The sequence below is a fragment of the Neovison vison genome, chromosome 5 (assembly GCF_020171115.1).
Source record: "Neovison vison isolate M4711 chromosome 5, ASM_NN_V1, whole genome shotgun sequence".
Classification (NCBI taxonomy): Eukaryota; Metazoa; Chordata; class Mammalia; order Carnivora; family Mustelidae; genus Neogale; species Neogale vison.
Window position 1 is genome coordinate 55,900,417 of NC_058095.1, and position 24,269 is coordinate 55,924,685.

At 56.5% G+C, this 24,269-nt stretch overlaps 5 protein-coding genes across 5 annotated transcripts; 2 read left to right on the forward strand and 3 right to left on the reverse strand.

The window, feature by feature from the left end:
• The first annotated feature begins 942 nt into the window (after window positions 1-942).
• On the forward strand, window positions 943-1,582 carry LOC122907749 (uncharacterized protein C17orf114-like). Its single transcript, XM_044250563.1, has 2 exons — window positions 943-1,015; window positions 1,416-1,582. Exons 1-2 carry the CDS (start codon window positions 943-945, stop codon window positions 1,580-1,582), a joined length of 240 nt encoding a protein of 79 aa, XP_044106498.1.
• Window positions 1,583-4,144: 2,562 nt separating this feature from the next.
• Window positions 4,145-6,146, reverse strand: PSMB6 (proteasome 20S subunit beta 6). The gene is made up of 6 exons (XM_044250564.1): window positions 5,945-6,146; window positions 5,485-5,552; window positions 5,056-5,187; window positions 4,810-4,939; window positions 4,486-4,630; window positions 4,145-4,362 (listed from the first exon to the last, which is right to left on the reverse strand). The coding sequence occupies exons 1-6, from the start codon at window positions 6,044-6,046 to the stop codon at window positions 4,220-4,222; spliced, it is 720 nt and encodes a 239-aa protein (XP_044106499.1). The 5' UTR covers window positions 6,047-6,146; the 3' UTR covers window positions 4,145-4,219.
• Window positions 6,147-11,370: 5,224 nt separating this feature from the next.
• On the reverse strand, window positions 11,371-13,012 carry GLTPD2 (glycolipid transfer protein domain containing 2). Its single transcript, XM_044248915.1, has 4 exons — window positions 12,889-13,012; window positions 12,717-12,781; window positions 12,324-12,490; window positions 11,371-12,228 (listed from the first exon to the last, which is right to left on the reverse strand). Exons 1-4 carry the CDS (start codon window positions 13,010-13,012, stop codon window positions 11,691-11,693), a joined length of 894 nt encoding a protein of 297 aa, XP_044104850.1. The 3' UTR covers window positions 11,371-11,690.
• Window positions 13,013-14,347: 1,335 nt separating this feature from the next.
• VMO1 (vitelline membrane outer layer 1 homolog) lies at window positions 14,348-16,105 on the forward strand. The gene is made up of 3 exons (XM_044250565.1): window positions 14,348-15,266; window positions 15,376-15,491; window positions 15,765-16,105. The coding sequence occupies exons 1-3, from the start codon at window positions 15,081-15,083 to the stop codon at window positions 16,060-16,062; spliced, it is 600 nt and encodes a 199-aa protein (XP_044106500.1). The 5' UTR covers window positions 14,348-15,080; the 3' UTR covers window positions 16,063-16,105.
• Window positions 16,106-16,940: 835 nt separating this feature from the next.
• On the reverse strand, window positions 16,941-23,155 carry TM4SF5 (transmembrane 4 L six family member 5). The gene is made up of 5 exons (XM_044250566.1): window positions 22,935-23,155; window positions 17,956-18,036; window positions 17,510-17,646; window positions 17,115-17,295; window positions 16,941-17,031 (listed from the first exon to the last, which is right to left on the reverse strand). The coding sequence occupies exons 1-5, from the start codon at window positions 23,109-23,111 to the stop codon at window positions 17,017-17,019; spliced, it is 591 nt and encodes a 196-aa protein (XP_044106501.1). The 5' UTR covers window positions 23,112-23,155; the 3' UTR covers window positions 16,941-17,016.
• Between the last annotated feature and the right edge of the window lie 1,114 nt (window positions 23,156-24,269).

Consider the following 24,269-nt stretch of genomic DNA (forward strand, 5'->3'; position numbering starts at 1 on the left):
ATGGAGATTTTTACGTCCGTCAAGCTGTTTGAGAAATATGAAACAGATTTCTGATGGTGGGGTATAGGCAGGGGTGCTTCCCAAACTTTGTTGCATGAGGCACCCCCAGGGAAGGCTAAGGTGATGTTCACACTGCTCTCTGGGGGTGGGGGGGCATCCAGACTCCTTGCCGCAGGTGCTCCGGGCCCCCAGGCCTGGCTGAAGGCATCATTGCCTGAAGGTCACCGAGGGGTTCAGAGGGGCCAGGGTCAGCCTGGCAGGGGTAGGCGTGACCTCGGGGCAAGTTGCCCATCTCTGTGCCTCCAGCTCCTCAGCTGGGAGAGCAGGACGGCAATAACGCCGGGCTCGAAGGATCGCGGACAGGCTGACACCAGGTGACGCATACAAGTCCCTTGAATCTACCTGGACAGCGTCGTGCATCAACTAGGACTGTCCTCCGAAAAGGGGACAAGAAATACCAGAACATCCCCCGGGAACCAAACGTTCCCCCACCCTGCAGGTCTCATTCTACAAAAATAGACCATTCTCTAAAATCTGACATCTCGGGCATCCTGGATTCTCATGCCAGAATACGAATGAGCCCCCCACAGTGTACCGGCCAGCACCGGGTTTTCCAGCTTTCCTGTGGCACATCTGTGCGTCCCAGCCCCTCCGTGTCTGTCTCTGCCATCCCTCCCCTTCCAGCGTCCTCCTGCTTCTCTCTGTAGGCCGGAGAGTGCCCCAAGTGACCGGGGCACAGAGGAGAGGTGTGTGACTGCGGTACCCGTCTACCTCTTCCCTCCTCCCTCTTCTCCTCCGTCCACCCCCTGGCGCCTGTAATCACCAGGCAGTCTGAGGCTAAGTGGTAGTTTGGGCTGCACTGGGGGGGCTTGGAAGCCACACCCCTCCTCCTGGGGCCCCTCCTGGCCATTCCCCAGCATCCTGGTGGCCTCCACTGTTGAGATGGGTCTCAAGGGGGCATGGTGCTTCCCATGGTGTGGGTGCCGGAGACAGCGGGGGACTGAGAGACAAGCAGGTACGGGGGGAGAACGAGGAACATGGGGGGCGCTCTCTCTCTGGGGAGAAAGGGAGATGTTCAAACCAGCGAAGGGAAAAGAATCATTTGTTTCCCGGGATGGGAGGTAGATTCTCGATAGGACTGCCAGTGCAAAATGAGAAAGTGAAGCCCCCTGGTAAAAAAAATTATGAACACCTCCAAGATGTAAGAGCAAAGCCTCCCAGCCACCCCCCAGGCCTTCTGCATTTTAGGCCACGTGTGACCACATAGGTTGCAGGCCATTGAAAGCAGCCCCACTCTCTCATCCTCCTCTGTCCCTGCCCCAGGATGCTCCCTTGGCCTTGTTCCTCCTCCTTGCAGGGAAGGAAGGGGAAGGCTGTCCCACAGCACCCTTCCTCCTCCTCCCATCTCCCTGCAGGCCTGGATCCCGCGGCCCCTCCAGATCCAAATCCCAGCCCGGCTCCGGCCCCCATTGTGGCCGAGGGAGGTATACCCTCCTCCGGCGCCTACTTCAGCCGGAAAGCCCGACTCTCCTTCCGCCACCAGCTGCATGACCTTGCATCTGCCAACGACTCCACCATCTGATGGGGACGACCAGGGGCTGAATGTCCAGGACGCATTGCAACCATTGCAACCTTCCCTCTCCAGACTTCTCCGTGATCCGTCTGAGCCCAGACTCTCGTAACCTTGTCATGAAATATACTTAGAGCTCACCCAGGGCTGCGTGCAGGGGAGCATGTGTGCGGGCTGGGGTGGTCAGCGGCCCAGGCCAGGAGGCCGGGTGCTGGAGCGGAGGAGGGGAGGGCAGCCCGGAGCGGAGGGGCTGCGGGGCTGGTGACCATGTCGCCGCCGAACTCCCACGGAGCCCAGCTGGGGCTGGCAGAAGTGGGTGTGGGGTGTACTGAGGTCCAGCTCAGAGCTGAGGGCGGTGTGCTGTTGGGAGAGGCTGGAGGCCGGAAGGGACCAGGGAACCAGGCGGGGAAGCATATTCACTACTTCCTGGTGGGCAGTGCGGACACGTCAGTGGGCTAAGCAGAGAGCCTGCTCCTCTCACAGACGGGAGATAAACACAGAAGCGGGCAGAGAGGGCAACGGCTGCGGAGGAAATTACACGGTGCTGAGAGAGCGGGATAGAGGGCGCTGCTGGAATCAGGTAGTTGGGAAGGAGCTGCTCAGAAGGTGGCATTGGAGCTGGAACCCAAGCGGTCAGGAGTCCAGTGGAAATCGGGAACCCCCGTGTCGTGTGAACTCTCGGTCACCGATGCTGACAGCAGGGTGGAGGCTGGCACGAGAGGGCAAGCGCGATGGCCGGGAAGCCTCTACTTGGTTCTGTCTTGAACCTAAAACTGCTCTAAATTTTATCTGATGGGAGGCCGGGCAGCTCCATCGGTGGAGCACACACGGGGCTCTTGGTCTCGGGGTCGTGAGTACAAGCTCCACGCTTGGGGGAGAGATGCCTTTAAAAAAAAAAAAAAAGTTTATTTAAAAGAAAAAAATCAGGGAGGCTGAGTTCTGGGCAGGAAAACAGGAAGTGTAAGGGCAAAACCCGTGAGGTCCTAGGGAAGAGGAAAAAAGCCAGTGAGCAGAGTGTCACGGAGGGGGTCCTTGATGGGTGAGCTGGGTCACAGAGAGGAGCCAAGGTATGATCTTAGATGGGATAGCGAGACATCGAGGAAGATCAAGCAAGGGACGACACGCTCTCACTTACATGGAAAGGTCACTCCGGTCGCTCTACGGACAAGGCTGCAGGAGGGCAAGTGTGGCAGCAGCAAGGTCATGGATGGGCCCGCTGCCGGCCTGTGGCCAAGTCACAATGGTGGCTAGGATCAAGACAGGGGTGTGCAGTGAGCACAGCAGAGCTGTTCAATCACTAGATCGCACACCTGAAATCCCTGTCACATTACTTACAGGAGAGCAGCATTCAGTTCAGACGGCAACAAGCCGACGGAGGTTCTAGGACCTACTGTCCGGCTCAGTGAAGAGTGCAGGGGACGGAGGAAGCTAGGATGCCTTGAGGGAGGGAGGACTGGGTAAACAGGTTTTGCAGAAAAGTCAGAAGTTCTCTGGGAGTTATTTTTTTAAAGATCTATTTATTTATTTTTTAGAGAAAGAGAGCTTGAACAAGCTGGGAAGGGGCGGTGGGGGCAGGAGAGGGGATCGTAGACTCCCCACTGAGCACGGAGGGGACACGGGGCTACACCCCAGGACCCCAAGGTCATGACCCCAGCCATGATCCAGAGTTGGACTTTTAAGTGACGGAGCCACCCAGGCGCCCCTTTCTACGGGTATTTTAAACTTGAGGTGCACATTTGGGTTCAGACGTCTTCCTCTGCTCTTTTGCACTTAGCGCAGGACCTCCCGCCTCCTTAGGAAGCCTCCCTTGTAGCCTCGAAAATCCCCCAGGGCAGGATCGTATTCTAGGACCAAGGTTTCCAACGTGGTTCCTACAGTTCCCTTATCGTCAGAGCTGGAGGGAAAACGGGCACCGTGACCACACGCACACACAGAGCTCCTCTGGGTCCCCCGCTTGAGTGGGGATGGCCGTGGGGGCCCGGAGTCTGCCCTCAGCCTCCCACCCCAGGGTCTGAAGACCGGCTCACCATCACACCCCTGTGGGAATGACAGCTTTCAGGGCTGCCCCACAGTGCTCCCAGCCCCACCCCCATATCCATCTTCAACGCTAGCTGCAAACAAGGTCCACCTCTGTCCCCAAAGTGAATGCAATCTCGCTGCTGCTCCTGACAAGATGAGGTGACACAAGTGAGTGTGGAGGGCGGGGACCATGAGTCTGGGCCAGAGATCCGAGGCCCTCTGGCCTTTGGGTCAGTAGCCAGCCATGATGACAAGCAGGAGGCAGATCGAGGGGACGTGGCCCCAGGCCCAGGCAGGATTCTGACTTCCGCCCTGGGCTGGAATAGGGAAGGGGGTGGGCCGTTTGTTGGGAGCTCCCATTTCAACCATACCTTGGTGTCCTAAGGACCTGGTATGGTGGAGGAAAGGGAGTGTGGGGGAAGGTGGGCTGGACAAGAGGTTTGAAAACCACTCTTGCAAAGGTTTGTCCCTCCCCGCTCAGAGCAGAGCTTTGCCCACACAGGAGTGGGCCAAACAAGCACAGGGTTGAGGTCAAGAAAAGAACCTCAGAGTAGATTCTTTCGGAAAAACTGTTTATTGAAGTTTACGTCCCTAGGGGGTGTCTCCCATCGTATCCCAGAATTCCGGGAATCAGGGAGGTGGCAAAGTGGCAATGGTGAATTTGGGAATCTGGTCTCCCAAAAGTACCTGCCGCTCCACCCCTGATTCTGCGATGGCTGCCAGGCGGATCACCCCTCCGCTGGAGCCGTCCCGCTCCATGGCCAAGGCGAGAGCTGCGAACAAAAGAAAGCTGGGGTCAGGGTCAGATGCCGGCTTCACAAGGAGTGAGGAATGGATATGCGGGTGGCTTGGATATGAGGGCTGGTGTTCACAGGCCCAGAAAGCCAAGTCCGCACCATTGGCAGTGAACTGCAGACACTCGTCCTTGGTCATGCCTTCCCGGTAGGTCGCATCAACGTAGCCATAGATGTAGGAGCTCCCAGAGCCCCCGATGGCGAAGGACTGCCTTACCATCATACCCCCCATGGGCACTGAGTACACCTGCCAGATGGAAAGATGAGAAGAGTCACCGGCTATACCAACGGCAGCACACGGACATACAGCGGCCCATGTGGGACCGGTCTGGGAGGTACAGACTGGGAAGAAAAACAGAAAATGGGTGGGGTGGGGAGAGGATCAAAGGCCTGTGCTCTGTTGGGGGTGGGGGTGAGGTATCTCACCTGCCCTCCCTCCTGGGGGTCCCAGCCCGCAATGATGATTCCTGCCATCAGGTCCTCCCGGTATCGGTAACACATCTCCTTGAAGAGGCTGGCTGCTGTGTGGACCAGTGGAGGCTCATTCAGCTCAATGCTAGAGGGTGGGGAGAGTGACAAGGAAAGGTAGCCTCTGGGCCTGGGAGTCAGAGCATTTAGCACCTGGGGTCCCAACTCCATGCGGATACCCGCCCCTCCCCTGCCCACAGGTACCTGTGGAAACCGAGCTGGTAAGTGACCGCATCGGCTACTGCCTGCGTGTCAGCCGCTGAGCCCGAGCGGCAGCAGAAGATGCGATCGTGAATAGGGGTCAGCTTGTCAGTCACTCGATTGGCGATGTAGGACCTAAAGGGTGGCAGGGCCGTGACGGGGCGATCCCACTCGTCTCCCACCCCTATCCCACTACTGCCCACTCCCGGGGCTCAGCATTTCCCATTAGTTCCCACCCAAACAGAAGCCAGCAGAGACTTTCGCAAAAATGTCTCCAAAACGTAAGAAAGGGAAATTGGGAAGTAATGGGAGCTGGAACAGATCCTTCAGTCCAAGGAGGGGACTGTGGAGGGTCAAGACGGCCTGCCAGGCTTGGAAGGAAGGAAGGGAGGGAAAGACGGGACGCCCGGCCAAGACCTGTCCGGAGCTCACCCAGTGGTCGTTCTGGAGTCGGCTCCCAGAACCACGCCCCCTTCAAACTGCACGGCCATGATCGTGGTCTGGGGGAAGGAGAAAGGGGTGAGTCCGAGCCCCTTCCCATTCTCCCGCGTACGCAAACCCCAACAACCCCTCAGTGCAGTCCCCTAGAACACGCAAGTCGTACGCCACCGACCCGCCAGCAAATCTCCCGGGGTCTCAGCACCCCCGCACAGTACCAGGTTTCCAATCCCCACATCCCCAGAGGGCCCACGCCGGCCGGAAACCCTCGTCCCGTGAGACTCCGGGCTCCGCGCTCCGGCGTCCCTCTCCAACATCCTCAGGACACCTCTTCGGCGCTCCAGCATCAGACCACCTCTACCCCCCCTATCCCGTGTTCCAAACCCACGCAGGCCTCCTCCTCCCATCGCATCGAAGTTTGCGCACATCTCCTGAACCCCGGGTGCCTTCTCACCCCTGTGGAGACTTCCCGGCCTTCCCAGTCCGGGGTAATGGCCTCGGGACCCCAGGCCGGCGCGGACCCCAAGCCTCGAGCGGCTACTAAGGTGGCCGCCATCTTCCTCCTCCGGCACTGCCACAAAGCAACTGTCGTAAAGCGCCCTGTCACTCTCTTCAGTCCGGCCGTGGAGCCGTCTGCGGGCGAAGCTAAGTCACGATTGACGGCGGAAGGGAAAGCAACGGCGCAGGGAAGATTCTTTTGCGACGGTGAACGCTTGACGTCAGGGTGGGCGGTCGACGAGCAGAAAAGCGCCCACGACGGTGTGGATGGACTACGTTTCCCATCGGGCTGCGCGGGTCTGACGTAATCTGAAGGGCGTCGCGGTTCAGAGTCTTGGGGTGCTTTTGGGCGTCTCTGAACTAGAATGGCCGCACAGGCCTCGCTTCTCTTGGGTGTATACACCTAGGACCGTACACTCGGAGTGGAATTGCTCGGTCATGTAGGAACTCAGGCTTGGGGCGCCTGGGGGCTCAGTCAGTCAAGCGTGGGCCTTCGGCTCAGGGCATGAGCCCGGGGTCCTGGAATCGAGCCCCGCATCGGACTCCCTGCTCGACGGGAAGACTGCTTCTGTTTTTCCTTCTGTCTGCCGCTCTGCCTGCTTGTGCTCGCTGCCAAAGACTTGAAGAAAGAAAGGAACTCTGGATTTAGCATTTTTCGGAAATGACAGTTCCCCATAGCAGCTGCCCCGGAGGGGTCCGCCAGCCCCGCGTGCATCCGTGAGCACCGCGTCTCTCCGCGTCTTTGCTGACGGTCACTGTGCGCTTCCTGTTGTGGCCGTCCTCCTGGGCGCGAAGGGGCATCTTGGGTGGCCCCCACCCCCATTTCCTTATTGATTAGTGATGTTCAGCATATTTTCACGTGCTAATGGGCCATTTGCATATCTTCTTTGGAGAAATGTCTATTTAAATCCTTGGCCTGTTTTATTTTTATTCTATTATTATTTTTAAGTAATCTCTACACTCATCGTGGGTCTTCTACACTCATCGTGGGTCTTCGGCTCACAAGCCCGAGGTGAAGCATCATATACTCCAGCAACTGAGCCAGCCAGACCCCCAAAATTGGGTTATCTTTTTATTGTTGAATCCTAGGCGTTCTTTTTTATTTCTAGATACTAAGCCTTTGGCAGGCATATGATTTGCAAATATTTTCTCCCATTCTATTGATTGTCTTTTCATTTCCTTTATTGGTATTCTTTGAAACGAACATTTTAAAAATGTTTTTTTAGATTTTATTTATTTATTTGACAGACAGAGATCACAAGTAGGCAGAGGGGCAGGCAGAGAGAGAGGAAGGGAAGCAGGCTCCCTGCTGAGCAGAGAGCCAGATGCTGGGCTCGATCTAAAGACCTTTAACACACTGAGCCACCAAGGCACCCCACGAACATTTAAATAAATTAAAACAAAGGGACGCCTGGGTGGCTCAGTTGGTTGGACGACTGCCTTCGGCTCAGGTCATGATCCCGGAGTCGCGGGATCAAGTCCCGCATCCGGCTTCCAGCTCCACGGGGAGTCTGCTTCTCTCTAACCTTCTCCTCGCTCATGTTCTCTCTCACTGTGTCTCTCTCAAATAAATAAATAAAATCTTTAAAAAAATATTTAAAAAAATAAATTAAAACAAAACAAAACAAAACAAAAAACATTTTATTTGAGACCCTTGGGTTGCTCAGTCAGTTAAGCATCTGCCTTCGATTCAGGTCATATTCTCAGGGTACTGGGATCAAGTCCTACATCAGCTCTCTGCTCAGCGGGGAGCCTGGTTCTCCCTCTGGCTGCTGCTCCCCTGCTTTCTGCTCTCTCTCTAATAAATACATAAATAAAATATTTTTTAAAAAGCCTTTGAAATTAAAAAGAATATTTTATTTATTTGAGAGAGGGAGAGAATGAGCAGGGGGAGAGACAGAGGGAGAAGCAGGCTCCCTGCAGAGTAGGAAGCCTGATGCAGGGATTGATCTCAGGATCCTGAGAAGGCAGACACCCAACTGACTGAGCCACCCAGGCGCCTCTCCACTCTGGCTTTTTTATTTCTTTCCTTCTGCTTTTTGTTGTTGTTGTTGTTGTTTTAGTTTATTCTTTTTATAGTTTTTTTAAAAAAGATTTTATTTATTTATTTATTTAACAGAGATCACAAGTAGGCAGAGAGGCAGGCAGAGAGAGAGTGGGAAGCAGGCACCCTGCTGAGCAGGGAGCCTGATGTGGGGCTCCATCCCAGGACCGTGAGATCATGACCTGAGCCGAAGGCAGAGGCTTAGCCCACTGAGCCACCCAGGTGCCCCTTTTTATAGTTTCTTAAGTCGGATGCTTGATCTATCGACTTAAGATCTTTCTTCATTTTTAAAATAGGCATTTACAGGGGCACCTGGATGGCTCAGTGGGTTAAGCCTCTGCCTTCGGCTCAGGTCATGATCTCAGGGTCCTGGGATTGAGCCCCACATCAGGCTCTCTGCTCAGCAGTGAGCCTGCTTCCCCATCTCTCTGCCTGCCTCTCTGCCTACTTGTGATCTCTGTCTGTCAAATAAATAAATAAAATCTTTTTTAAAAATTAAAATAAAATAAAATAGGCATTTACAGGGACAAGTTTCCCTGTGAGCACTGCTTGTGCTGCACCCTAAGCTTTAACGTGTTTTGTTTTCCTTTTCACTCATCTCACAATGCTTGCCCTGTGATTTCTTCTTTGACCCACTGGTTGTTCAGGAGCCTGTTGTTTCTTTTCTATGTATTTGTGAATTTCTCAAATCCCTTCCTGTTACAGATCTCTGTTTCATTTCCTTTTAGGGAATATTTTGTGACTTCAGTCTTTTGAAATTTATTTATTTATTTAAAGATTTTATTTATTTATTTGACAGAGAGAGACCACAAGTAGACAGAGAGGCAGGCAGAGAGAGAGGTAGAGGGAAGCAGGCTCCCCGCTGAGCAAAGAGCCCGATGCGGGACTCGATCCCAAGACCCCGAGATCATGACCTGAACCGAAGGCAGCGGCTTAACCCACTGAGCCACCCAGGCACCCTGAAATTTATTTATTTATTTTTTTTAAAGATTTTTTATTTGAGAGATGGAGAGTGAATCTTGAACAGACTCTCCGTTGACGCAGGTCTGGATCCCAGGCTGAAATCAAAAGTCAGACCCTTAACCGACCGAGCCACCCAGGAGCCCCTAATCTTTTATTTATTGTTTTAATCTTTTAAAATGTATTGAGCTAGGGGCCCCTGGGTGCCTCAGTGGGTTAGGCCTCTGCCTTGGGCTCTGGTTGTGATCTCAGGGTCCTGGGATCAAGCACCCGCATCGGGCTCTCTGCTCAGCGGGGAGCCTGCTTCCCTCCCACTTTCTCTGTCTGCCTCTCTGCCTGCTTGTGATCTCTGTCTGTCAAATAGATAAATAAAATCTTTAAAAATATTTATTGAGCTATGGTGAGGCCTAACATACGGTCTCTCTTAGAGCATGTCATATGTGCGCTTGAGAAGAACATGTATTTTCCTGGTGTTGTATGGAGCGGTCTTTCTGTGACTCTGCTGAAGTCTTCTACATACCACAGCTGGAGCGGGTTTTTGATTTGCGAGTCTGATCTAAACGATCCCCTGCTTCAGGTGAACTCTGGAGACTGAGTCCTAGCTCTGTAAGGTAGTTTGTAACATCCTCCTTGAACCTGCTTCTGACCACCTGTCCAGAATCAAGTCTCCTCTTTACTTTGTAATTTTTTTATTGCAGGAAAATATAATGTAATGTAAAGTTCAGCATTTTAAACATTTTTGTCATATGATTCAGCAGCACTAATTACATTTGCATTACTTTGCAACCTCCCCTTTTCATTTGGACTCTAGGCTCCTGCCATCTGAACCATTTCGTGTGTTCAGACATTCATTTAACAAAAGGCTAGTGAATGTCTACTAGGAGACAGGCACTGTTTGAGGCACTGGATGTACATCGGGGACATTTCTGTCTAGAAACTCCCTGCCCCGTGCAGCTTGCATTTCTCAATGGAAACAAAACACACCAAATAATTACAAAACACAGCGTGTTATTAGACGGTGACTCATGCTAAGAAAAAAAAAAAAAGTAGGGAAGGGAATAGGAAGAGTGTGCGTGTGTGCTGAAATTTTAGCAAGAATCATCGGGGAAGGGGCCCCTGGGAGGCTCAGTGGGTTAAAGCCTCTGCCTTCAGCTCAGGTCATGATTCCGGGGTCCTGGGATCCAGCCCCGCATCCGTCTCTCCGCTCAGCGGGAAGCCTGCTCCTCCCCCTCTGCCTACTTGTGATCTCTGTCAAATAAATACATTTTTAAAATCTTAAAAAAGAAAAAAAAAGAATAATCAGGGAAGGTCTTCCTGAGGAGACATTTGAGTAAAGTCCAGAAGGAAGGAGTGAGGGAAGTCATTTCTCTATTTCAGGGAAATGCTTTCTAGACAGAGGGAAGAGACAGTACAAAGATCTTGAGGCAGGATCATGCGTGAAATAATGAATGAAAATCCAAGAGGTCAATTTGACCAGTGCAGTCAGATCACGCAGGACCTTTACGAAGGTTTTCATCATTCTCAGCTGAAACTATAACCTAGAAAATTTACTTCTTAAGTTCCATTTTTTTTTTTTTTTTGTCTGAGTGCAATAGGGAGCCACTGGAAGATTTGGAGCCTGAAGTGATGGGATATGATCTATCTTTCAAGAAACTACTTTGGCTGCTCTGTGAAAACCCACAGTAGGGAATCCGAGTATGGGACACAGAGACAACTAGGAGGCCACTGTAATAATCCGGGTGATAGACATAAAGGTGGCTTGACAAGGGGCACGGCAGTGGAGATAGTGGGAAATGGTCAGATTCAGCAGATCAGATGTGGGTGGGATGAGAGAGAAACAAAAGTCAGGACGACTACCAACTTTCTGGCTTAAGAACGTGGAAGAGTGAGTGGTCATGTACTGCCCTGGCAGAGACTGGAGGAAGTACCTTCGGGGAGGGAAGGCATCGGAAGCTCAGGTTGGGACATGTGAGATTCTAGCAGACATTCCGGTGAAGACACGTAACAGAAGCTGCACAGACAGGATTCTGGGGTGCAGGAGGAAAGTGGGCCGGACCCACCCTTTGAGTTCTCAGCGTGTGAAACGGCCACTTGCCCGTTCCCTGTTGCCGTGGGAGCGGTCAAGGGGGCCTTTGCAGGAGCCGTGCGCCCGCGGGTGCGTCCTGGCGCGCAGCTTTCACGCTCGGGCGGCCGAACGCAGGGACCGCGGTGCACACGGAGAGGTGCGGCTCCGGGGGCGGGGGCTGCATCGGCGGCGTGTGCGGGCGAGCCCGGCAAGCAGCCGGCCGCGCTGGGCCGGGGCTCGGGGCGCAGGGCTGGGCCGGAGACTGGGCACGCAGTTGGCACCCGCAGCCTTGGGAGTGGCTGGGAGCGTGAGTCTCCGGCTGCCGGGAACAGGGATGACGCATCTTCCCACGTCCATTGTTTCCACTTCCCTCCAGCGCCTGCAGTCATCGCACGAGACGCCCCGAACCCGCCGCGCCCCACGATCGCGTTTTATTCCCACGGCACCGCCCCTCGTCCCGCGGCTGCGCAGAGCGGGCGGGGCGTTACCCAACCCTGTCGGGGGCGGGCCCTCCAGGCATCGACGTCACTCGGAGGCGTGGCTCCGGCGTCCCCGCCCACTGAGCGGACGCAGTGGGCCTGCCGGCCAGAAGCCAGGAGGTTGGGTCTCGGCGCGTCTGGCCCGCCGGGGGCTTCAGGCCAGCTGGAGTAGGCTGCGCTCGGCCAGCAGGCCCTGGGTGCGGTTGTAGACATCTTCCAGGGTGCCCGCCACCCGGACCAGCGCGGCCCGCGCCTCCGCCTCCCCGGCGCCCGGGCACGCGAGCTCCAGCCAGCGGCCGCGACCCGGGAAGGCGACGAACGCGAGGCGGGCGGCCTGGCGGACCACCCAGGGGTGGTGCGGGCCCAGGACCGTGCGGTACGCGTCGCTGCACTGCACGCCGGCGTCCGGGCCTCCGAGCGTCCCGGTCGCCACCCGGTGGAGGCAGAGTTGGGACCAGCGCAGCGCTCGGTGCAGCAAGAGCAGGATCCGGGAGCCCGAGGAGCTGGCGGTGTCTCGCGGGGCGACGCCGGGGCGCTCCAGCCGTCCCTCCCGCCGCTCCCACGCCGCCATGTCCAGCAGCGACGAGTAGTGCGCCGCCTCCGGGCCGTGCACTCGAGCCTCGAGGGCTGTCACTTTGGCGAAGGCCTCGCTCGTGGCGAAGGCGAAGATGGAGCCGAGGGGACTTAGGAACCTGCGTGTTCGGTGGCGGACAGAGCGCCCTGGTTGGAGAGGGGGCGGGGGGAGCCCCGGGAGGCTGCGCCGGGTGGGGGGCGCGAGAGCGCTCACCTGACCAGCGCCCTCCATCCGGCTAGGTACTGCGACAAAGCCAGGTCCCCTTCGGGGTCCAGGCTGGCGCGGAACGGCCCCATCACGTGGCCCAGCACGCCCTGGGGGCCCCCACACGGAGGCTCTTCCCACTCGGGGGCCTCCAGGGAAACCGACTGTCGCGGGACCTGGGGGTAGACACGCGCGGAAGGGGGCGGGAGCAGAACCCCTAGCCCGCTGGGTCTCCTTCGCCCAGCAGCCCTCTGGCTGGCGTCTCTCCTGCCGCACTCGGCTGCGGACGGGAGAGGGGAGCCAAGGCGCAGGACCCGCCGGTCACCCGATCCTCAGCCCGGCCCCGTGCCCGCGATCGGGGTCCCACCCGGAGCTCCCGACCCCAGCCCTATCCGGACATACCTGGACCGGCGGCTTGCCCTCGGGAATGCACGGCTGCGTCCAGGATCCGCAGCCTAGGGGGGAGCCTGGGGAGGGGCGAGGCCGAGCGCTGAGGGCTCGGAGAGGGGGCTTAGGTCCCCAGCGTTTGGCTTCCCCGTTCCTCACCGAGCCGAGGAGGGCGGCGAGCACTCACGCGAGCTCCAAGCGCACACAGAAAGCAGCAGCAGCAAGAGGAGCGCGAGAGGAATCGCGTGGCGGACCCAGCGCCGCGAGGCCAGCCGAAGCAACGCGATGCCGACGGCTGCTGCCGGGGCCATCGCCCCCTCTCCAGCCCAAGCCACCCCTTGTCCCTGCGTCTCGGTAGAAGCCCTAAGTTGCTAAGGGTTAATAATTAACCCACTAAGTCCCCTTCCCCTGTGCCCTTTGCCCCAGAGGGCAGCATCCCCGCGGGGAAGGACCGGATGAAAAGGACTAGGGGGATTCACCGATGAAGAGGATGGCGGTGGGGGAATGGGTTCGTCAGCGACCACAGGTCTCTGCGTTTGCCTTCCGGGTGGGGCCAGGTGGTAGTAAGAGAAAGAGGGCCTGGGGTCGAACCAGCTCTCCCACTGAGCCATGGCGCGGGCCCTACATTAGCTCTGGGCTTGAATTCTCGCCACTGTAAATTGAGGACAATAATAGGTACTTTGTCGATCTCACCTGAGGATTAAATGGTAAGGTATGTGCAAACACTGTATGTGGAAAATCTTACCACAACTGCTCCATAAATCTTTCCCTATGAAGTTCAAACGCAGGGCACCTGGGGTCCAGGAAGTACCCCCTTCTAAATTCACAAGCCTGTCTCCAGGGGACCTGTCTCCATCTGGATGTTTTATACGTTTACATTTTTGCGGCTTAGTTTCTGTTAAACCCCAGATTGGTTCCGGCTCTCCCATTACTCATTTTTTTGGGTGTGTGTGTGTGTGTGTGTGTGTTTAAGTAATCTCTCTGCCCAACATAGGGCTTGAACTCATGACCTGAAGGTCAGGAGTAGTATGCTCTATGGACTGAGCCAGGCAAGCACGCCCCCCCCCATTATTCTTCAAACCAAACTTTATGAACTATGTCTGCATCCAGGCCCAGTCCTAAGCCTCAAGAAGACAAAAGAGCCTTCACACAGCTCCAGGTCCTGTGGAAAATGTATCACGTCTCCTCCATGCAGATGTGGGCTCCGATGAAGACAGGAGCCTTGTTTTTCCTGGTTGCTGTTCTATTTGTAGCACTTAGCCTAGGCCAAAATACATTATTGCTATATAAATATGTATTGAATAAACACAGGAAAGTGTGGAGAGCAGGCAAATCGGGTGGTGTACCCCATGATACATGAGCCTTTTTTGCTTCTTCCCCAAATAGGAGTCCACCTGGTGGTCATAGCTAGGAAAACACTCAGGGGAAGGACCCAGGAAGTGATGGCGGAAACAGCATCTCTTGGGATGCCTTTGTGCCTCAGTCCATTAAGGATCTGCCTTAGGCTCCAGTTATGACCTCAGGGTCCTGGGGTCGAGTCTCACGTGGGGCTCCCTGCTCCACAGGGAGCCTGAGCCTGCTGCTTCTCCCTCGGCTTGCTGCTCCCCCTGCTTCTGCTCTCCCTCTGTGTCAAATAGATAAATCAATCACACACACACACACACACACAACCAAAAAACAGCATCTCTTGTTCTTAGGGGTTCTTAATCCCCTGTCCATAAACTTCCTAGAATTGTTCCTTTCTGTGTATGTTTTCTTCTTAGGGGAAGGGGTACCCCAGATTCTCTGGGAGTCAGGGCTGCAGTCACTAAGGAGGTCCTTTCTAGCTCGCACAGTTTCTGGATTCTTGCCCCATCTCTCCCTCTAATGCTCCCTCCAATCCTGGAGGTCCCTAAGGTTGCTGGTTACCCATCCTCTCCAGCATATCAGAACATCCTTTCCATCCCCAGACGGAGGGTCTCTCCACTTCCCAGAGTTGGAGCATTTCCCAGCTTGCTGACGTTGATCTTAGGCTGTTGCTTGCCATCTCTAAGCCCCATTTCCACCATCTGCGGAGTAGAAAGGGTAATCCCCCCTCCTACACCCGCCGTGAGGATTGAGTAACAATGCCAGCAGAACAGAACCAGAAAGAGCCTGCAGTAAATGCTCAGTTGAGGGGTGGGGTTCATTCAACTGTTGGTCAGTTCTCTGGGCCCCTTCTCCTCTTCTCCGGCGCTGGAAGCCTCTGTCTCCTTGAGCAGAGGTGGAATGTGCAAGTTTCCCGGAATGGATTAGTTTCGGGTGTCACTTAATCCAGGGAGCCCTTCTGTAATCAGAGCCTTCAGAGGAACAGAGATGGTATAAATCTGCGTAAGGGGCCAGGCTCAGAGAGGCTGCAGGATGGAGAGGGGGCCAGGAGCCCAGCTGTTGCTGCTGCTATGGGCCACCTGCTGGGGACACGCACCAGCAGACCGTCTGAGCGACTACGCATCGGTCATCGACGTGACCAACGGGGGTCCTTGGGGTGACTGGGCCTGGCCCGAGATGTGTCCTGATGGATTCTTCGCCAGCGGGTTCTCGCTCAAGGTGGGGGTTCAGGCCTAGGTCTCTGAGGAGGGAGATGCACGACCCCGGGCGGGGAACACAGCATAACAGTCTTTTAACTGGTCCTTACCCATCCGATGGCCCTACCCAGGAGGAGCCCCCCCAAGGCATTCCTGGCGATGACACTGCTTTGAACGGGATCCGACTGCACTGCTCGCGGGGGAACGCAGAGCGCAACAAGCAAGTGGTGCAGTCCCAGTCTGGAAGGTGCGGAACAGGGTCCAAAGGGCCCCCAGGATGCGGATATGCCCCTTAGCCAGTTACACTCCCACCCACCGCACTAAAAGCTTCCTCCAGGGCTGTGGGGCAACTTAGACCTGGGGAGTGGGTGGAGACCGCCCCTCCGCCCCTTGGCGGAGGTCAGGTGATGAGACCCCACCCACCCGGGTCGTGCAGCACCCCCTGAGGAGACCGCAAAGCTGGGTCGGGAAGGGGGTAGGGGGAGGACCCAGAAGTAGAGCTTCTCCCCTTCCCTCGCAGGTGGGGCATGTGGAGTGAGCCCCTGTGGTGTCCCGGGGATGGCTTCCTCGTAGCTTTCTCACTGCGTGTGGAGGACCCGGAGACCCGGGGGGACAACACGGCGGCCAACAACGTGCGCTTCCGCTGCTCCGACGGCACTGAGCTGGAGGGGTCCGGCCTGGCCTGGGGTGACTTTGGAGAGTGGAGTAAGGCCTGTCCCAAAGGCATGTGCGGTTTGCAGACCAAGGTGGAGCAGCCGAGGGGCCTCCTGGACGACACCGCTCTCAACGATGTGCGCTTTTTCTGCTGCCGCAGTTAACCAGAGCACCGGCCCCAGGGCCAGTCCCACCACTCGCTATTAAAGCTTCTTTGTCTTGGCTCTGGTCTTGCTTGCTTCATGGGTAGGAAACTGCGTCTCCTCACTCCTCCTCCCAGCCCGAGACACGGCCAGGCCCAAATTCGGCTTGGGGCTCAGGAGTCCCCAAATGCCACTGAAAGTTATGGACCCATAACCTTGGAAAATGCCCTTAAACACACTTTTGCACCCAATGCGGGGTGAGGCCTCCTGAGGGAGCCTGCGGACACCTGGTTGTCATTAGGAGCTCAGGCTGTTACCTTTCTGAACTACTAGGGACCTCAGCTTGAGAAACTTCTACGGAATCAGGAGACGATGAAGCTAGAACTCAAGGTCTCATTTTCTAGAGTTAAGCTCATACGTCTTTTCCACAGTTTCCTTCCTTTCCCTACAAAAGTGAAAGAGTGGGTTTTCCACGTACGGATTTCCTCCTGGGACTTACCCCTTGGTCCTTGGGTCTCGACCTGGAACCTCCCAGCGACCCAGCTGGCTAATCCACTCACCAGATTTTCCTTTCTCAGACTTCATCTTATCTTAAAAAGTCCCTTCAGTGGCTGATACCTATCCCATTACCAGAGCGTTTTTCTAAAAAGTGAAGTAATCTATTTCCTTAAAAAAAAATAATAATAATAACCGTCTTAGACCCCTGGGTTGCTCAATTCTTGAGCGCATAGAGCCCGCCTGTCTCGTCTACCGCTGGATTCGAGCTCATGCTCACAGCTCAGGGACTAGTCGCTGAAACGTGCAGGGGTTCCACACCGGGGCGCCCCCAAGGCCCTGCGTGTCTGGAGGCCTTGGAGCGCTCCTGCGTGGACGGGACCCCCCCATCTAAGACGCGCAAGAGAGTTCAAAGTTTTATTTCCAGGGCGGGGTGGGTCAGGCGGGCATCCAGGAGCGAGCTGGGCGGTAAGCGCAGCCTCAGGTGGGGGAGCCCTGCGGAAATAAGGCGGTGAGGGCGCTGCCAGGCCGCCAGCGGAGCCCGGCTCCAGCCCCAGCCCCAGCCCCCGCCGCCCCACCTTCTTCCTGCAGTCGCCGCAGAAGACGCCGAGGGCAGCGTTCACCAGCTGCACCCCGCACAGCACGATCTCCAGGCACGAGGCGGCCACCAGCAGCGAAAAGAGCGTCACGTTCCAGGACACCACGCCGGTCGGCTCCTCGCACAGATCCCACAGGGTGCGGTTCTGCAAATAGGAGCCTCTACGGCCGCCGGGGCCGGAGCGGGGTCACGTGAGAGGGGGCGGGCACCCGGAGCGCCCGCTCCCCCCCCCAGCCCGGCGCGGGCGCCAAGGGGGTTCGGCCCACGTGGAGGTGGCCCCGGCGAAGGCGCGCTTGTCCCGGGGTTCCCGGGCTGCCGGGCTCCCGGGTTCCCGACAGGTGGCAAACGCAGGGGCTGAGGCGCGCCGAGCCTTACTCGGTGTCCTGGAAGTGGTAGTCCCAGCGGCGGTCCATTAAGCACTTGGGTCCAATTCGGAGCCCGGCTCCAGACACCGAGAGGCAGTAGATGGCCCCCAGTACCCCGAATGCCGAGGAGAAGACGGAGCGCAGCATCTGGGGGCGCAGTGAGAGCGCCGGTGAGCCGGGCCGCTGTCCCCGCGTGCGCGCGCCTTACCTCGCTGGGCTCCAGGCCCAAGCCCGCGGCCGGCCCGGAGCTGCCCCAACGAGCCAGAGGCCGCGGGCGCTCGTGGGGGCCCCAGTCCCCTTTGCAGGCCCGCTGAGGCTGAGGCCGGTGGGAGCGGGGGCAGGGAGGGGCGAAGCGGAGCTGGGACCCTGCGGGGGAGCTCCCGCGACTTCAGGAGTGGCTCTGCGAAGGCCGGTTCGGAGACCCAGCCCCGGGCCCCGCCCCCGTTTGGATCTTACCCTGCAGCGATTTCCGCAGCAGCCCGCACCGCAGCAGCCCTTGCCCCCCGCGCGAACCGCTGAGATGCCGGGACACAGCACCTGCGGAGGAAGGTCAGTGTGACGGCGCGGCCCCTCCCCTCCCCCTTCCAGGCATCCGTGCACGCATCGGTGCTCATCTCCCCCTGGAGCCGCCCGGGGTGCCCTCAGCCCTTTGGACCACAGGAAGACCTTATCTCCACTGCTCCCAGAGGGCGCTGGGGTTCTACCTTTACCATTATGTACGCGCCTACTTCACTGGGTTCACACCGCAGCCTCCGGGAAGGCGCGGCCCAATGTCACGATATCTGCCACAGACTTTGGTGCCTAGTAGGTGCCCATTTGAGCCGGAGTCAGAGGGCTTGGGGTTAAGCCCCCCACTCCCTGGGCTCACTTCACACTATATGAATGGATTCATCTCTCTGGGTCTTCCTACCCACCTCCCAGAGCTGTGCGTACCAGGGGGACCAGAGGTCAAGACTAGATCCATAACTATAAATCCCCTGGGCAGCAGGAGGAACCTTGGCGTTGGAGTGTCTGGTGAGCTGGGATTAGGTGGAGGGTGGAGGACGGTGGTAGTGAATGCTCTGATGGGAAGCATAGGGACCCCCAAGGTCCAACCCTGGTCCTTTTTGTCCTCCTTCTTCCCTGTGTCCCTCCTCCTGCAGCCCATCCCTTTCAGGGCACCCGCTGTCCCCTGGGGGCAGTCCTCAGCCTCAGATTCAAATCTACGTTGCTGAAGGGTGTGTTCCTTTCACTGTCTTGTTTTTAGCCTAAATCAGGCAGCCTCCTACTGAGCTGGCAAGTCCACCAAAGTTCCCCAAATTCACCTCCCTGTGACCTTATTTGTCCCCGTCAGTGGAAATATTTTTCAGGTCACCCACACCAGAATACTGGAATCCTTCACACCCAAGCCAGACCTCAAGTCTTCTCAACTTCTCCTTTAATGGTTCTCAAATCTGTCTGTCCCTTTGCCTGCACGGTCCAGCGCCCTATCACCTCCCACAAGGATGACGTTCTCAGCCTCTCTACAAGACGTCTATGTTGGCCCCGTGCTGAACACCCCATCCTACATTGCTCCCACCAGAGTGAACTTAACTTTCAACCGGGACTTTTCTCTGCCCAAAGCCTTCAGGGTCTCCTCAGACGGGAGCCCATTAAGACTGAGTTCTGGGAGGGGCACCTGGATGGCTCTGTTGGAGGGGACCGTCCGACTCTTGATTTCAGCTCAGGTCATGATCTCAGGGCTGTGGGTTCGAGCCCCATGTCCGGCTCAGTGCTCAGTGTGGTTGCTGCTTGGGATTCGTTGTCTCCTTCTCCCCCTGTCCTCCCACAACCCACACGCATGCACACACGCACCCTCTCTCTCTCAAATAATAAATAAATAAAGTCTTAAAAAAACCAAAGACTGAGCTCTAGGAAGGCAAGTGAGGCTCCTCGCTTTGGCTCTAGCCTTGATCTCTTGCACAATCCCAAGTTCTTTGCCTATCGCCCATCTCTAGGATTCCACAGCTGTCTTGATCTTTGCCTCCCTGTGTGCACACAGTGCACCAGGCAGCATTTCGTTCCTCCCTAGGGGTGGGGCCGGGAGTTTTGATTCTGTTATCTCACTCATCCTGACCTCACAGAAACACCTGCAGAGCTGAACCGGAGTTCTGCCAGATGCTCCCTCTCCCCGCCTCCAAGTCTCCCCGCAGGTCTAGAACCATCGCTAGCCCTGGTGCTTTGCTCTCTCTTACCTGGGAAGCTCCAGGATCCAAAGACACCTAGAATTGCTTTTGGGACTGACCAGTTTTTGAATGACCTACCTCTTTGAGATTTCTATTTTCTTTTTTTTTTTTTTAAGATTTTATTTATTTATTTGACACAGAGAGAGAGAGATCACAAGTAGGCAGAGAGGTAGGCAGAGAGAGAGGGGGAAGCAGGGTCCCTGCCGAGGAGAGATTCCTACACGGGACTCAATCCCAGGACCCTGAGACCATGACCTGAGCTGAAGGCAGAGGAGGCTTAACCCACTGAGCCCCCCCAGGTGCCCGAGATTTCCGTTTTCTTACTAAAAGTATTTAAGCTCCTTTCGTTGTACAAGCTCCCCTGTCTTGCTCTGCACCGTCTACTCTGCGCCGAGAGAAGGGTCATGGTAAACACAGAAGGAAACACTGAATTCGTAGCTCGAAACTGCTTCCTTGGTGCCTGGCTGGTTCTCGGCCACTGTCAACTCCCCTGGCCAACCACAGTGGCCTCTGTGGGCTCTTAGGTCACTGGCTCACCTCCAGCTCTCATGCCACACGGCAGCCTGTGGGACCCCCTAAACCCAGCAGGGTATGGAGCATCTAGAACTCTCCTACTTTGCTGGTGGGGATGAACTTGGGATAAGAGCTTCGGAGAACTCTGCGGCAATATCTATCAGTACTGAATGCTTGCACACCTAAAGAACCAGGAGTTCACCCCCGAGTATCCATCCAACAGCCACGCAAACAGTATTTCACCTGAAGACATTTATAGGAGTGTCTAGAGCAGACTTATTTGTAATAAACCCAAGTTGGGGCCTATCTAAACATCCATTGCCGGTAGGATTTTTAAGTTAATTGTGGTCTATTCACACACCGGAATGCGCCGGAAATAATAGACTACATGTCTACATAATGATACCAGTGAAATCACAAACATGCATGGAGCTAGAGAAACCAGACACAGAATTATTATACCAGACAACTTCATTTATATAACGTGCTGAACAGGCAAAACTAGCCTACGGGGTTAGAAATCAGGGGGTTGGGGACTCTCACGGGTGTTGAGCCTGGCGTGGGAGGCCTGTCTGGGATTCTGGTAATGACCGGTATCTTGGTCTACATGCTAGGTCCGTGGGGGATTCACTTTGTGAACATTCACTGCACACTTCTCTGTGTGACTTACAAGTTCAAACGCTCAAAAGAAGGTTAAAGGTCCTTCAGTAGTTTGCTGTTGTCCTTATGATAAAATTCAGATGCCTCACAAGGGTGTACAGGGTCTGGACGGTGCCCACCTCGGATCTCATCTCACTGAAGCCTGGATGCCCATATGATCCCCGGATATGCGAGCCTGGCCTGTGCCCTTGCCAGCCCCTGTCTGCCGTGTGGGGCCCTTTGTTTTCTCTTGTGGGGTTCATTTCAGATCTCGCCTTATCGAGGCCTTGCAAATGCTATAACGGGGGCTGACCGGCTCAGTCGGTAGAGCACACGATTCTTGATCTTGGGGTTCTGAGTTTGAGCCCCATGTGAGGCACAGAGTTTACTTAAAACAAATGAAAAGTATACTCTTGGGGCACCTGGGTGGCTCAGTGGGTTAAGCCTCTGCCTTCAGCTCAGGTCATGATCTCAGGGTCCTGGGATCGGAGCCCTGCGTCGGGCTCCCTGCTCAGTGGGGAGTCTGCCTCTCCCTCTCCCTCTGCCCCAGTTCATGCTCTCTCTCTCAAATAAATAAATAAAATATTTAAAAAAAAAAGTATACTCTCTTGGGGCACCTCGTGGCTCAGTGGGTTAAAGCCTCTGCCTTCGGCTTAGGTCATGATCCCAGGGTCCTGAGATCAAGCCCCGCATCAGGCTCTCTGCTCCTCGGGGAGCCTGCTTCCTCCTCTCTCTCTCTCTGCCTGCCTCTCTGCCTACTTGTGATCTCTGTCTGTCAAATAAATAAATAAAATCTTTAAAAAAAATAAAAAAGTATACTCTCTTGCCTACAAGTGAAATTCAAAGGGTATGATAGAAGATGATGTTAAAAAAAGAAAGAAAGAAAGAAAGAAAATGCTATAAACTGTGCCCCCCCCCCCCACAGCATGCTGCTTTGTTTCCTTCGTTTCCTTGGTGGCACCTACGCCCATCCTGATCATTTGTTTACATTGCTCACGGAGGGTTAATCGAGTGTCTGCAAGTATAGGGCACTGAACAGGGCAGTTACCCCCACCCTTGGGAGCCAGTGAAACAGGCAGTCCCATTCTCATTTTCTGTGATCCTGTGATCTGGGCAGCAGGAACCCAGCTCCAGGGAAAGCAGGGACATAACCTGTGGGGGAGGGGCGGGGTGGCAGGACTGTGTAGGCGGCTCAGGGCTTGGAGGTGGGAAGAGTGCATCTGGGAATGAGCCTGGGTGAGGGGGTATGCTAGGCGTCTTGTGGGGCTCACCCTGGAGGCATATGGGTTAGATTGCAGGGAGGTGGGGTTGGTAGGGCTGGAGAGGGGTGCACTGTGACATCGGGGGAGCGTGTACGGAGCAGTGTGGCCAGAGAAAGAGGCAAAGGTTGGTGAGCCCTGTCCCGGGAACCCTCATCTGTCCCGGGGAGACTTTCACATGAGGAGTGAGGAACCCTGCTGGGCAGGTCTGTAGTCTTCACCCCATGACTGCTGTTAACCTATCCTGACCTTCCAGAAGTTCCCCCCAACAGGGAGGGGTGGGAGGATGGGGATGAGGAGGTCCAGAGAGGCATCTCCCCTCCCCCCACTTCTGACAGATCAGTCTCCGGAAGGACCTGGGGTCCCTACCCCAGGTTGCCCTGAGCTCTGCGGCCCGGGGTGGTCCGAGAGTGAGGGGACATGGAGATGACAGGTGGGATGACGGAGCTGTGACCCTGCCCCTGGCTTCTGTGTCCCTACCCTCCCCCTCCTCAGCCGCATCATCTTGGCCTGATGGACGCCCACACAGCCAGCTGTTCCCTCTGCCCTCGATGGTAAGGTGTGCTAGTATCTGAAGCCAGTGGGGCTGGGAGACAGGCAGGACAGCCTCCCTCCCCTCGTCCCCAGAAGCGGGGCTGCCCTCCTGCCTTCCTTCTCCAACCACCGCCCACCCCACCCCATCCCCCCCCCCAGCCCCTGCCACCGCCGGTTCAGCTCAGGTGCTGAGCTCCCAAGTGCTCAGGATCTGGGGGCGGCCAGGGAGGCTCCAGGTCCCCTCCCCCTCCCCTGCTCGGGAACCCCCCCCCAACTGCCCGCTCACCATCAGGCCCCCACCGAGGAAGCCTGCCATGAGCCAGACTTGCAAACTGAGGTGGGTGGTGTCTGTCCAGGTGGTCTTGCCCTGAGGCACCAGCAGGAGGGCGTTGGCCACGATGCAGACCAGGGAGAGGGGGATGAGGGAGAGCCCCACGAAGCGGGAGCACTTCCCTGTGCACATGGTGAGGCGGCTGCAAGGCGGCAGGCCCCCCAGTGAAAGTGAGGCCTGACTCCCAGGTCCAGGAAAAGAACAGCGAGCCCGGAGCAAGGTACAAAGGTTGGGGAGCAGGCGCGGCAGAGGCCGGCAGGGAGAGATAAGGGAGAGAGGGGAGGTGGAGGTGGACGGGCCTGGGCCCCGCCGGGGAGGGGTAGGGAGCTCAACGCGGAGGAAGTGGCCTGAGGTCAGCCTGCTCTTCCTCCTTCCCCGCACGCACCTGCTGCTCTCGGCACCCCTGGGGCTCCTCCCAGGCTTTGTGACTCAGTGCGACCCCCATGCCTTTCTGCCTTGGGGTCCCTGTGGCTTCCAGGGCCTGAAGGCTGGGGTGACGACAGACCTGGGGGATGGGTCGCGCGGATGCCATGGGCGATGTGAGAAGCGCTCTGTAACCCAGGGTGCGCTCCTGGGCCTGCAGTGGCCCCCTCGTTCGCAGTGGGCCCAGGAGGAGGGGCCTTTCCAGAAGGAAACTAAGAGGACGCTGGTGGTCCCTCACCTTCCGCTCATTTGTGCTGTCAGTCCTTGTCCAAAAAGCCCTCCTCCTGGGGACACTGGAGGGGGGGCTCATGGTTAAGGTTAAGTGTCTGCCTTTGGCTCAGGTCTTGATCTCAGGGTCCAGGATCCAGCCCCCTGTCCGGCTCCCTGCTCAGTGGGGAGCCTGCTTCTCTCTCCAGTCTATCAGGGGTTCCCCCCAGGACCGATGGATGCAAGCGCTCTGGCCCTCCAGCCTCCAAGTCTGATTCGTGTTTGACTCCGTGATGGCTGCAGGATGCGAGCCAGTCCCACCACAGTCATTTCTGGCTTGGGTGGTTGTCAGCCTGTGGTGGGAGGAGCTCTGTCTCTGTCCCGGCAGGCGCTGCTGTTGCTGGTGGCCTAGCGTCCCCACAGGGGAGGGCTTGCCTGCCGCAGAGCGGAGTCAGTCAAGGGCGAAGAACCAAGAGATGGAGGGAAATCGTCTTGAAGGCAGATCAAGCTATACCTGAAGCCTGATCAGCCCGTCAATGTTTTGGTTCCACCAACCAGTTCAAGGGCTGTTTCTGTCCCCTGCGACATGTAGAGTCTGTTTTGATCCAGAGGTGAAGTCATGAAGCCCCCGCCATGGGCAGGACCCAGTGCTGGAGACCG

Excerpts from the sequence above, each read along its gene's own strand:
- LOC122907749 (XM_044250563.1), top strand. The coding sequence starts at position 943 with ATGGGTCTCAAGGGGGCATGGTGCTTCCCATGGTGTGGGTGCCGGAGA. Across the intron at positions 1,016-1,415 it reads GGGGACTGAGAGACAAGCAG|GCCTGGATCCCGCGGCCCCT; the intron begins GTACGGGGGGAG and ends ATCTCCCTGCAG.
- PSMB6 (XM_044250564.1), bottom strand. The coding sequence starts at position 6,046 with ATGGCGGCCACCTTAGTAGCCGCTCGAGGCTTGGGGTCCGCGCCGGCC. Across the intron at positions 5,553-5,944 it reads GCCGGGAAGTCTCCACAGGG|ACCACGATCATGGCCGTGCA; the intron begins GTGAGAAGGCAC and ends TCCTTCCCCCAG. Across the intron at positions 4,940-5,055 it reads TACCAGCTCGGTTTCCACAG|CATTGAGCTGAATGAGCCTC; the intron begins GTACCTGTGGGC and ends CCCACCCTCTAG.
- GLTPD2 (XM_044248915.1), bottom strand. The coding sequence starts at position 13,012 with ATGGCCCCGGCAGCAGCCGTCGGCATCGCGTTGCTTCGGCTGGCCTCG. Across the intron at positions 12,782-12,888 it reads TGTGTGCGCTTGGAGCTCGC|GCTCCCCCCTAGGCTGCGGA; the intron begins GTGAGTGCTCGC and ends GCCCCTCCCCAG. Across the intron at positions 12,229-12,323 it reads GGATGGAGGGCGCTGGTCAG|GTTCCTAAGTCCCCTCGGCT; the intron begins GTGAGCGCTCTC and ends CCGAACACGCAG.
- VMO1 (XM_044250565.1), top strand. The coding sequence starts at position 15,081 with ATGGAGAGGGGGCCAGGAGCCCAGCTGTTGCTGCTGCTATGGGCCACC. Across the intron at positions 15,267-15,375 it reads CCAGCGGGTTCTCGCTCAAG|GAGGAGCCCCCCCAAGGCAT; the intron begins GTGGGGGTTCAG and ends GGCCCTACCCAG. Across the intron at positions 15,492-15,764 it reads GTGCAGTCCCAGTCTGGAAG|GTGGGGCATGTGGAGTGAGC; the intron begins GTGCGGAACAGG and ends CTTCCCTCGCAG.
- TM4SF5 (XM_044250566.1), bottom strand. The coding sequence starts at position 23,111 with ATGTGCACAGGGAAGTGCTCCCGCTTCGTGGGGCTCTCCCTCATCCCC. Across the intron at positions 17,647-17,955 it reads GCTGCGGAAATCGCTGCAGG|ATGCTGCGCTCCGTCTTCTC; the intron begins GTAAGATCCAAA and ends CTGCGCCCCCAG. Across the intron at positions 17,296-17,509 it reads TACCACTTCCAGGACACCGA|AGGCTCCTATTTGCAGAACC; the intron begins GTAAGGCTCGGC and ends CGGCGGCCGTAG.